This window comes from Drosophila bipectinata, chromosome 2R (assembly GCF_030179905.1).
Source record: "Drosophila bipectinata strain 14024-0381.07 chromosome 2R, DbipHiC1v2, whole genome shotgun sequence".
In the NCBI taxonomy this organism is placed as follows: Eukaryota; Metazoa; Arthropoda; class Insecta; order Diptera; family Drosophilidae; genus Drosophila; species Drosophila bipectinata.
In genome coordinates, this window is record NC_091737.1 from 2,985,870 (window position 1) to 2,999,367 (window position 13,498).

General features: G+C 36.0%; 1 protein-coding gene across 1 annotated transcript in view; it reads left to right on the top strand.

Annotated features, from left to right (window-relative positions):
• The window catches only part of DIP-lambda (Dpr-interacting protein lambda), a 292,234-nt gene that overhangs the window by 206,082 nt on the left and 72,654 nt on the right, over window positions 1–13,498 (top strand). Inside the window, exon 9 of the mRNA XM_043210436.2 lies at window positions 12,330–12,593. Coding sequence (XP_043066371.1) covers window positions 12,330–12,593 — 264 coding nt within the window. The remainder of the gene's footprint in view (window positions 1–12,329; window positions 12,594–13,498) is intronic.

Below are 13,498 nucleotides of genomic sequence, written 5' to 3' on the forward strand. Positions count from 1 at the left end.
CAGCTCCCATAATTTTATTTCGTAAAATTGTTAGGGCGATAAAATATTGTTCACTTTCAATTTTATAGAGACTCATTGCAGTTTCTGCAGCTTCCCTCCAACCTACATATTGTGTTGTTTCCCCTGTGAAATTTGGTGAGGATTTTACCACTTCAAGTGTTGTATCGCATTTTATAGCTGGGTCAATTGTTTGTACTTTATAATCTTCCACAGTGTTTGCATCTGTGGCTAGCCTTCCTTCTAAATATTCTACTTTCCTGCTAACTTCATTCAATTGAGCGTTTATTAACCTGTTTATCAATTCTACTGTTAAACTGCCGGCTGTGGCTACACTGCCTGCAGAAAAATTTGCTGCTGAACCTCCGGTTGCCCTTGTTAGATTTAGTTCACAAAAGCTTTTTATCAAATCTTCCAGAATTATTCTTTATATTTTTTTGTTAAATCGCGAATCTTACTTTTTGCAATATATAAATCTTATATTATTTTTCTCAAATTTGCAGATCTTAAATTATAGTCTATAATTTTTTTTATTATTTTAAATTAATTCCTCACGATGATGTTGGGGTCTTCCTTCTGTGTGGTTGGTGGTTGATAGTTGATAAATGGATAGAGAATGTCCTGTCTTCCTTCCTTAGTTTTTTTTTGTTGGAGCGAGTTGTCGTTTTTATTTGAGAATGTCCTGCCTTCGTTCCCTGGTTTTTCTTGTTGGAGTTGTCGTTTTATTTGTTTTTGTTGTTCTTGTTTGTTTTTTTTGTGCGTTGATTTTTTTTAGTTTTTGTGTTCTTGTAATTGTTTGGTTTAAAATGTCGGTCCACCTTTGTTTTAATTCACTCTTTATGGATTATTTCATTAATTAATTTCCATTTACTTTATTGTTAACGATCACTGTCACTTGGTAGTGTAGTTTGGTGGATGTTTTAATTTTTCCACTAAAAATGTTGAGTTGTTGACCGCGCGATTTCCGTTTATGTTAACTTATTTTTCATTAAACTATTTTTTGGAGCTTTATGTGACGCGGCCCCTTGAGTTGGGCGCCAGTTAAATTGTTTGTAGTTCGGTGAATTAAAAAAATGTAAATTTTATTTTTTAATTTCACAACTTGGTGGTAAACCTTTATTTATTAAACGCAAAAATTACAAGACACTTTTGATTTCTCTTAAATATTTTTGTCAACCGTTCGCGGTCTCAGTCAAAATAGGACTGACTTCTTAATTCTAAATCTGATCCAAAGAACCTCGGCCATCAGTTGTGTTTAGATTAGAGGCTTAAGATGAAACTGTCGCATCTTATTGTGAAATTCGATTACGCTGATCGATGCAATTTGGTGGGTACTTGAAACGCAAAAGGCGTAATTGATTGCGCTTCGGAGGGAAGCTGATGTTTACTTTTGATTTTGATTTGTTTATGGGGAACCGAGATCGGACCTCAGAGCCAAAGACAAAGCCGAAGGCAAATGCAGAGTTTGAAAATATTGTTTATAAAATTCATAAGTGGAAAGCCATAAGTGGCCTGGATTTATGGGTTGGATAATTGAGCCAAAGATCAAGCCAAAGGCAAATGCAGAGATTGAAAATATTGTTTATAAAAGCCATAAGTGGCCTGTATTTAGGGGTTGGATAACTTGCATGTAGTTCTTCTTTCTGATCTTGAAAACTTTCAAAAATGGAGTTCATCAGCCGTACAAAAGAATTTCTTAACTTTTTCACTTAGAAGCCAAAGGCAAATGCAGAGATTGAAAATATTGTTTATAAAAGCCATAAGTGGCCTGTATTTAGGGGTTGGATAACTTGCATGTAGTTCTTCTTTCTGATCTTGAAAACTTTCAAAAATGGAGTTCATCAGCCGTACAAAAGAATTTCTTAACTTTTTCACTTAGAGGTCTAAACGGGATGCAAATCTTCATCTTCCATTTTTTAGTAGGAGGCTTGTACTAATAAACTTACCTAGCTTAACAAATCGTAGGACAATGCTGGGTTTTTTTTTTCTATATAACCTAATTAATTAGGATGTAGATAGCCAGTATTTACTTACATGATTAAATTTTAGCATTCCTAATAGAAGGACTAAAAACTTCAGTCCTCTATTCCTTAGCCGTTGTAGTTCGACATATGCACAGCACGACCCTTTTAGGGTCTTATGCTCGAACTACAATGGTCTCAACTCTATAACATCTCCTTCCTGTCCTTCAAATTTAAAATGTTATATTTTAAATTTCCTAGCTAGCTTAACAAATAATAAATACTAATAAATCGTTTCCCCTCGGTCGTCTGGGCCTCTAAGCTTTATGATGAATGCATGAAATCGGCAAAATATTGTACACAATCCAAAATTTTAAATTGTTAATTTATCATTTTTATGTTAAGCAATATTCATGTAGTAACTTAGCTAAAAAATGTCAATATTGCAGTTTTATATTAATAAAATCTGTCTCAGACAAACCTATTCTGAACTCATTTCTTTTACCACGTCAAACTTGTTGAAGTGCAAGTTTCGGCAACAACACAGCAATCGGTTTATGTACCCTTTGGTAAAACTATTCCTTTCGGATTAACAGCCAGTAAAAGTTTTTTCTATTTTTGTAGGCGGCGGGTGTCTGACAAGTCCACTTTTTTAAGGAAGTTTTCTATATCCTTAACCAAGATATTACAAAAACCTTTATTTAAAAACATCTATTGGTTAAATTTTGTTACTTAATGCCAGAAAAAATGGTCATTTACACCATAGTTCACTGATCTAGAGCGTAGACAATCGTGGATCCTGTTACTTCGTTGGGTGGTGCAAATTTTTAGTAGATTAGCGAATGTATATAAGCATAAGACCATAAGGCATATACAAGCATGAGACTAGGCCCACGTGTCTTTTGTGCCGACACCTCGAAGAAAAGAATGTTCCTGTATGTTCCGGACAGATTTCCCAGTCTACACCATTGCCTATGTTCCCCGTTTATGTACGTATGTCTTAAAGATTACATGATTTGTAAGACACCATAAAATTATATGAAATTTTGTTTACTGGGGTACCTAAGCAAAATCTTTTAAAAAAAAAGATTTTAAAAACACAAACAGTCTTGCTTGTGTTTTAGCTAAAATGAGTAAGGAATCTTCATTTTTATGTTCGATTGATCCAAAATGAGCGTTGAACTTGTGACTAGAATGGTAAAATGAATATTTTTTTTTTATATAATCAATGTTTTTTACAATTAATTACTACAAATTAATAACAAGAAAAAAACATGTTTTTAATTATTCCATTTGGCAACTTTTACAAATGATATGGATTTATGGCCCCAATGGTTTTTGTTTATAGCCTAATACTCTGACGACGAAAATCCGCTGTCACACGTGTTACAGCGGCCAAACTCCATATAAAAAAAAAAAACGGTGTAAAAAAAGAAAGAAGAAGAAATTTTTGCCTCATAGATTTTGCCGGTACTCTGACTACGAAAATGATGGCTATCAAATTGAATGGCGTTGTCGGATCAAAAAAAGTAAACAGCTGGTCTCGGGGTGTAAAAATAACTCATTTGATTTATTTTGACACCCCAAACATGGAGCGAAAAGAGAAATATTAGAGAGAGAGAGAAAGAAAACAGCTGTTCAGTATTACTCTTTTCCTTAATTTTTTTGGTCACACTAGCTCGGTAGCCAAATATAGAGCAATTTCGCTAGCAAACGTGTTACAGCGGATTTTCGTCGTCAGAGTACTTGGCTTAATAAACTACTCAGAATTGTGTCAGGGCAAAAATGTTTCACTGATTTGGAGCTTGTCATTTCACCAAATCAATAGTGTTTTGTGTGGCACTCCTTTTTTTTTTTTAAATGAAGTGGAATTTAGAACGATTACACAGTGGAAAAAAAAAAATTGAAGGAACATATGAAGAGACCTAGTAGGAATTGTTTATTAGGTCGAATATAGTACAAACACAAAACCGTGTTTGATATATATATTTTTTTTTTTTTTTTTTTTTTACCGGTTGTTCAGAATTTGGAAACGGCTTGTGCATCAATAAGAGCATCAGCTAGCATTCCTGTATTCATCATAAAGCTTAGAGGCCCAGACGACCGGGGGCGCTAAAGAAACGATTTGTTAGAATATATTAAGTTATTTGTTAATTATTAAGCTAAGAGGAGTTAGTAAGGAAATTTAAAATTCTATATTTTAAATTAGAGGGACAGGAAAGAGATGTAATAGAGTAGAGACCATTGTAGTTCGAACATAATACCCTAAAAGGGTCATGCAGTGCATATGTCGAACTACAACGGCTAAGGAACAGAGGACTAAAGTTTCGAGTCCTTCTATTAGGAATGTTAAAATTTAAGCGTGTTAGTAAATGCTGGCTATCTACATCCCCGTTAATAAGGTTATGCAGAAAAACTACACCGAGCATTGTCCTACGATTTGTTAAGCTAGGTAAGTTTATGAGTAAGAGTCTACTATTATAAGATGGAAGGTGAAGATTTGCATCCCAGTTTAGACCTCTAAGTGAAAAAGTTAGGAAATTCTTTTGTACGGATTCTATGCGGTCCTGATGTACTCCATATTGGGGACTCCAGACACATGAACCGTACTCCAGTATAGGACGGACCAAAGAAATGAATAGTGTTTTGTTTATATAGGGGTCATTAAATTCTTTTGACCACCTTTTGATAAAACCAAGGACTCCTTTAGCCTTATTAACCATTAAGGAAATATGGTCGGCAAATTTAAGTTTGATGTCTAATAGGATGCCGAGATCATTAACCTGGGTTAATTTTTCTAAGTCAATCCCATTAATAGAATAAGTAGCTTGCAGAGGGCAAGAAGACATATGTTTGCATTTAGATCCATTAAGTATTAGATCATTAGCCAAACACCATTTTTGAAAGTTATCAAGGTCAGACTGAAGACTGCATTGGGCAGAGATGGATTTGTACTGAAGACAAAGCTTTACATCATCTGCATACATAAGAACTAGAGAGTTCGTTAAAGCAGGGGGCAAGTCATTTATAAAAAGCGTAAATAATAACGGGCCAAGATGACTTCCTTGAGGGACGCCGGATGTAGCACGGACCAGACGGGACTGTATGTTTTTAAATAAGACTCTTTGTGTCCTTCCATTTAGGTAGCTGGAAATCCACGTTAAGAGGTCTTTAGGAAAACCCAGCATATTCAGCTTACTCAACAAGAGTGAGTGATTAACTGAATCAAATGCTTTGCTGAAGTCTGTGTATATTACATCGGTTTGATATCCCTTACAAAAGCCATCTATGACAAAGGATGTCAACTCCAATAAGTTTGTGGTGGTGGAGCGACGCTTAATAAAGCCATGCTGACAAGGAGTGATAATCGAAGAGCAAAGGTGTTGAAAATGAAGGGTAATTAATTTTTCAAATAACTTTGGAACTGCCGACAACTTAGAGATGCCTCTGTAGTTGGCAGCCTCAGACTTTTTCCCTTTTTTTTTTGTGGGGGAATTATAAATGATTCCTTCCACTTAAGGGGAAAAATCGAGGTTTCCAAAGATAAGTTGAAAAGTCTAAGTAGAGGTTTGCACAGAGCCCTGGCACAGTATTTTAGCACACAGCCTGGTACTCCATCGGGGCCTGGCAAATGGGTTTGACCCTTAAAAGACCAGATAATAAGTTGTTCTCGGAAAAAAACGGACAGAAAATAAGATTTGCTGCTTGAATGTTATATGCGTAAGGCTGATCAGTCAATTTAGGAGGAGAATAAGTTGTTTGAAAAAATTCTGCGAATAGATCGGCAATGGCCTGATCCGAAGTCGCAGAGGAATTTTCAAACGTAAGCAGAGGTGAAAAAGATACGTGTTTACGCTTAGTGTTTACAAAATTATAAAACTGCTTTGGATCCTGAGTAAATTGAATCCGGCAGCGGTCAATATAATTCCTATAACATTCAGCGTTATGCACGGTAAAATTCGACCGAGCTAGTAGGTATCTTGAGAAATCAACACTACTGCAGGTTTTTTTATATTTAAGTTAAAGCTTATTTTTTTTATTTTTTAAGTTAGTAAGGCACATTGTAAACCAAGGAGGATTTGTTGAAGCGGACGGATATTTCCAAGGCACACATGAGTCAAAAAATTTATTTAAAGTAAAATAAAATTTTTCTAAAGTGACATTAAGATCAGTGCACGCCAGAATATCAGACCAGTCAAATGTATTAATAAGGCTATTAAGTTTCTGAAAATCAGCTTTACGGAAACAGCGAATCTTATTTACCACGCTCGGAGACATCTGATCGATACCAGGAGTGGTTTCGATTGAGACCTCCAGCGTGGGGTGATATGGATCCTCTGGGGATGAAAGGGGAGAAGCTCTGGAGAGAGCAGTACCATCAGGATCAGATACAAAGCATAAGTCTAAAAGCCGACCTAGCGAATTTCTAACATGGTTAATCTGACCTAGGGACATGTCAAACATGCCCGCGGTGAAGTCATGGTGAGTGATAAGTGACAAAGATGGTTAGTTATCGACATTGGACCACTTTAATTTTGGGATATTAAAGTCGCCCACCGCTACAAGTTGGTCACGATCCGTCATAAGATTAAAGACGTGTCGAATAGCGGACAAATGCTACCAATATGTAGGCGGTTCAGACATAGGCGGTATATTTGAACATGTAATGTATAAAGATTTCACGGACATAGTGATTTTAACACAAATAAATTCTATGTCACCAAACTCATGGGATTTCACCTCTTTAGAAGCAAGAGTAGAGTCTACCGAAATGAGGACTCCACCTCCTCTTCGCTGAGATCGATCCCGTCTAAAAGTGGTGTACTTACTTGGAAAAACTTCGGAGCTAAAGATCTCCGGGTTTAACCAAGTTTCTGTAAATGGAGTGGCCAGAGATATAAGCGGTTGCATTAATGTCGGCTGAGCAGGCTGAGGCGGATCAGAAACAGCGGATTTCTTACGCTTAGGGGACTCATTTAGCAGCTGAAGGCCACTAAACTGAGTGTAAAGCGCACAGAGCTGTTCATTGATTTTACGAAAACCAGTGATCAGCTCTTTAAATCCATTTTTGGTCTGTCTCATGAACGACCTCATTTCGCCTTGCACAGCACGACAATTTTCACAACAATAATGTATCCCAGACCTACGGGAAATGGCATCCGAAACTGAGGCAGTGAATCCGGCACACTTGGCATGTACGACGTTTTCACATAGCCAGCAATGGATGGCAGGCTGGGATGAGGAAATTGTCTTGTTACAAGACTTAATGGCACAGACAAGTTTAAATTCCATTTTATTTATTTTTTTTTTTTTTTATTTAATTAAACAAAAATTAATATTTAAAAAGTTAAAAAACACAATACCTTGAACCACTGTGCCAAACAAGAAGTCGAAGCGGGAGCTTTGAAAGAGTGCAAAAGAGAAATGCAGAAATATAGATAAGCCGGGGAAGAAGCAGAGCTGAGCTATGCTTGGAATAGAATTTAGACAAATTATTAATTTACCACAGCACTCCAAATATACCACAGCACTCGCGAAGCGATACGGTTTAGGCTTTAATATTGTTAAGATTCACAAGATTTAATTCACAAGTATGTAAACACCGGTTTACCAATATTTATAACAAAACGCAGTGCGCACAAAAAAACACGACCGTTCGCTTAAGAGAAAGAGAGGGAAGTGAAGTAGTTTAACACCCTAAGTGTAGTAGTTTGAGGGAAGTTTAATTCCCTCAAAATCTTGATTTATTTAGAAAAAAACGGTTTTTCGGGGCTTTTTTGTGCTTAAAAATTCCTTAACGCGTAATTTTAAGCGGATTTTAATCCTGAATATTCAATTCAATTCAATTCAATAATTTTGCTTTATTTTCCAATATCATTTTCAATTTTGTTTAAAGCTAACAAATTTTTACTTAGAGTTTAGAACTATTAACTATCTTTACAACTATAATATTCTATATTTTGTTTATTTAATATTTATTTGTTCATTTTTATTTACATTTAATAACCCAAGAAAATGGTAAAACTTGGCTCAATGGGCTTAAAGAATAAAGATAAAACTAAGACAGTTGCTTCGTGGTTACTAGCGTAATACTAGTAAGGGAAGGACCTGTCAGCACGCGGATGTGCGATATAGGATTTGCGAATGTTGAATTTGTTTGTTGAATGAGAGATGAATGCATCGATCATTTTAATATCTGCTTTTAAGTGTAGACGGTTGGTCGCATAGAAAAAAGGTAAATTATAGATCATTTTTAAGATTTTATTTTGAGCAAGTTGTAATTTATTTATATGGGTCTTGGCACTACAGCCCCAGATTTCAGATCCATAAAGCATTATGGGTAAAAATATTTGTTTGTATATTGTCAGCTTATTGTGAATTGACAGATTTGATCTGCGGTTTATAAAAGGGTACAATATTCGGATGGTCCTATTTATTTTGTCAATGGTATGACTTATGTGGCCATTGAAAATAAGTTTTTTGTCAAAATTAATGCCAAGATACTTTATGGAGTTTTCCCATTTAATGTCAGTGTTATTTAGTTTAAGTTCACTATTTGGCAGAAAACACAGTTTCCGTTTTTTGGTGAAGAAAATGGATTTTGTTTTTGAGGCATTTATTTTAATTTTTCATTTATAAAAATAAGAAGATATTGCATCTAAGGACATTTGGAGCTCATTTTCTATCGAATTATAAGTAGTGCCAGAGCTAAACAGGGCTGTGTCGTCGGCAAATATAAGTGTATGACATCTTTGAAATAGGGGGATGTCATAGGTGTAAATGTTATAAAGAACTGTTCCGAGCACAGAGCCCTGTGGGACACCTGCTTTGATTAGTTTTTTATTCGAATTAGTACCATCAAGACTGACGTAAAAGTACCTATCTGAGAGAAAACTTTGGATGATCTTTGTTAAATATATTGGGCTGTTACAAGTGATAAGCTTATGGATTAGACCATTGTGCCAAACAGTATCAAAAGCAGCTTCTATGTCAAGCGTTACCATGCCAACTGACTCTTTTCGTGCAAAACTTTCCTTTATATAGTTAGTGATTTGATCAAGTGGGTGAATACAGTTCAGAAAAGCACGAAAGCCATATTGGACTGGGGGTAAAATGTTATTTTCTTCCACATGCAGATTGAGCCTAGATTTAATTAATCTTTCAAAAATTTTTGAAAAACCATAGCAAACTTATCGGACGGTAATTGTTTGGACAATCCGGGGGCTTCCCTGGCTTAGGAATTGGAATAATTCTAGCAATTTTCCAATTTTTGGGGATATAACCAATTTGAAGACATTTATTCATGATTAGAGCAAGAAAGTCTATCGCGTTTTTTGGTAAGTTTTTTAGACAAATGTTTGGAATTTCATCAATGCCAGGTGATTTGTTATTTTTTAGTGACTTTATTATGACGACAATATCCTTAGAAGTGATTTCAGGTGTGAATGTTAGGTCATTCAAATTGTTAAATTCGCTTAAAGTGTTTTGGACTTCAGTTGAGGTATTATAGTCAGAGAAACTGTCAGTAATGTGATGTTTTGATTCAAAAACTTCTGCTAAGATATCTGCTTTTTCTGCTCTTGTAGTAAACACTATATTATTGTGAAGGAAACTTGGGATAAACTGTTTTTTGTTCTTAATAATTTTAGTAAGCTTCCAAAATGGTCTGGAATTCTTGTCCAATTTAGACAGTTTAAGATTCCATTTTTCATTGTTAAGCTCAAATAGTTTCTGGCTAATCATGTGGTTCAAATAGTTTACCCTAGCCTTAAAGATGGGTTGTCTGGTTCTAATCCATTTTCTTTGATTTGTGTTTCTATCACTGATTATATTTTTTATCCATCGTGGAATTTTCAGAACTATGGGCCTAATAGGCGCTTCCGGTACACACTGCTTTATTGCATTATGTATGTCAGCTTGAAGAATATTGACCATTAAATCTATTACTTCTTGCTCCGCTTCAAAATCCGAAAGAGCTTCGAGATTGGCTAAGGTAGCAACATTGAGGATATGCTTAAATTTTTTCCAGTTTGCTTTGGAGTATTGCAAGTGTGTAACATTTTTGCAATGAACTCCTTTAGTAAACTTACAAAGTACTGGTAAATGGTCCGATGAGAGATCAGTATGTACAATTGGCTCGGAGAAATTTATCGGTGAATTTGTAAGGAAAATGTCAAGAGTTGAAGGCTTGCTACTAAAGTTAGCTGGTATATAGGTTGGATCTTTGGAGTATAAAAGCGAGAATTTTCCTGTTGACAAAAGCTCATGAAGGCAATTTCCAAACGAGTTAGCTCTGGCACAATTCCATAAACGATTTCTGCAGTTCAAGTCACCACCCAATATGTAATGGCCATCAATTTGTGAAAATTTTACTAGGTCGGCCCTGAACATAGTTTTTATGTGATTATTTGTTATAGGAAAGTTGCATGGATTGTTTAAGCATTTAGCTGAAGCACCAGGAAAATAGGCTGAATATATTTTGAGAGAATTGTTGGAGTCAATGTTTATCTTTATAGCAATGTTTTCTATAAGATGGGTCTTTATACTATTGATTTGTTCATGCTGAATACTGTTCTCTACTATAATCGCAACACCTCCACCTTTTGTGGTACCACGATCATTTCGGTAAACTTTATAATTTGGTATAGACAGTTTAATTTTATCCGTTAGCCATGTTTCGCTAACAAGACAAACATGGATTTGGTTTTTAGTGAGGAAGTTAACTAACTCAAGACGTTTACTACTGACGGCACGAGCGTTCCATGCCATGATATTAATATGAGTGAGTGATTTACTTATTGGAGTACACATATTTGATAGCAAGTTGAGTTATTATATTGAACTGCTCGCTTTTTGAGGTACAGGCACTCAGTTTATTTATGAGCTCAGTCGTAATAGCTGTGATTTCGTCGATGGTAAAAAGGTCGGGAGAACTCGGTGGATTTGAGTCGTTGTTTACGACTGCATCTCTGTAGCTCTGGTATGAAACTTGAGGAAGATTGGGCGGCCGAATCGGAGTTGAGTGCTGTCTTGGTACGGCTGATACGAGCATATTTCGGTTTGCTCCACGAACTGTTTGGTTCTCGTACCTCGGTTTGATGAAACGATTACCGCTGGACGATCGTCGTTGGAGGAGCGATTGATAAGAAAGTCGGCAAGGGCACTGAGGGTCGGAGGAGGGGTGATTCCCTTTGCAGTTTGCGCATTTTAGTTTGGTGCTGTCAGGACACTCAATGGTCTTGTGTGGGCCGGCACAGTGGGCGCAAGAGGTCTTTACAGCGCAATGCATGGATCCATGTCCATAAAGCTGGCAATTGTAGCATTGTGTCAGTTTGCTGCTTGGTTTTGATTTGTACTCCCATTGTACTTTGGTATGGTTTATATATATGTAGTCTTTGCGTAGCTGGTGCAGAGTGATGCTTTTATTAGCGAAATAGACTACATAGAGCAATAGCTTATTGTCATTTTTTGTTGTTTTTTCAATTGTTTTAACCTCAATGCATTTCAGGCCCATGTTATTAAGCAAAGTTTTGACGTCAGCATTGGGTAGTTTGTCAAGACCAGAAAGTACCGCCTTGTAAGGTTTGGTCTTTTTGCAGTCGTACGAATAGAATTCGCATTTGAGATCACGCAGTTGAGTGCAAATTTTATTGTAGTTTTCTTCACCTGTGGTGAAAATTTTGATACCAATAGATATGGTTTTGATATAGTAGTCACTTATTTTAATGCGGATGAGAACATCATGTAGGAACTTGGCAGTCTGTTTAAGGACAGTAATAGGTGGCATTTTAGTAGCCTCTTTTGGGACGACTTCAGGTTCCTCTACGACGTCATCAATGTTGTTGTTGTCCTCAATAGTTTGAAGCGGACGATAGTAATTTGTGAACTCGTCACGAAGAGCTTTGTTCACAGTAATATTTTTCCTTTGACGTGGCATTTTGTTAATAGCGGCTGATGCTACAGCATCGCCAGTAATTGTCTTTTGACGTTTTATGTTTATGATAATATGCACTTTCAATCGACAAAACTTTTAGCTCTTTATTTAGATAGCACGATGTGCTGATCGTAATAATGAAAGATAATAAACGAGATCAACGTATGCAAGACAACCGTACACTCGGAGTGTAAGTCAGAGACGAAATCCTGAATAAAACAAGACCAATTTCATTACAAAATTATGAATATTGTTAAAGTTATAACTATTTTCCCAAAAGAAGTCATTTCCACATTTTTCTCTTCAAAAATGCCAAATCACTTTCGCACTGTGTTATTATATTAATAACACACTGTGTTAATTTAGGTTTGAAATTCACCTTGTAACTGTCCCTTTAGTAACGCTCTTTTTTACGGTATTGGTACAATTTATTGCAGAATTACGATTACAGCCAAAGACGACAACCACCGTAGCTCCTCATTTTTATACAACAACAAAGCCACGTCGAAAACAGCTACCAGGATACAACAAAGGATTGAATGAAGTGGTGCGTGCTAAAGAAACTCATTTCTCAAATCAAATGAACCAAGAGAACAACCTCTTCGCCGGTGGAATTAGTGTGTCACAGAATTCCAACCGTTTAATTTCTGATGGCAATGTTGAAAATGGACAAATCGACTCTAAGATAAACGAAGCCGAAGGTAAGTTATACTTTTAAAAGGTTTGAAAGTGTTTATAGAAATAATAGAATAAGGCAGGGATGTACACCTTCTTGATCAGCATCATCAGCCTAGTCTGTCTGTCTGCCTGTAGCAATCTCAGACACCCCGTCTACAAAAAAGAATTTTCATTCGCATTATATAACACTCCGGAAATTATATAGATATAAGTATTCCCGGAAAGTTCAGCTATATTTTTTGGCTGATTTTTGGAATAGTATTGAAGATTTTTGGAGAAGAAGTGTTGGTTTAACAGATTTCAGGTTTCAGAGATTTCATGGTTTCAGAGATTTCCAGACCGACCAAACCCGTTTATCCGAGTAAAGGAAGCCAGGCCTGACGCAAAGAATTGGGCCTGGCGATCTTCTTCTTATCGCTTATTCCGGATTTGATCGACCTCAGGCCAGGCAAGCCGGCATTTTCGTTTGGAGAATACGATTTTTCCATGTGGTTTTTTTTCTGGGGACCATAAACTGCTCATGCGTGGCACGCCATTAGCCAAAGATAAAAAAAAAATCTAAAGATAAAATAAAAAGGACAGCACTCCTGAACGAGGACATCCCTTCGGAAAAAAATACTACTTATCCATATTTATCCAATCATATCTCCGATTATAAGTATAAGAAGAAATCGGATCGAATCCCGGATTTTGTTTTGTTTTTATAGATTTATATTTATTTTATTGTGTATTTGTTTGTTGATTTTTTTGTTTGTATTGCTTGTATGTAATTTCAAGGTCATATTTATTTTTTTAATTATTTATACCAAATTGTGAGTTTCGGTAGCGGCCGTGAAAGCTAAAAGATAGCCCGAAATTTCCCTTTATTTTATGGTTGTCCCAAGTCCCGAAGAGAGCTCTCCTAGGTAGGGAAAATTGAAACCAAATT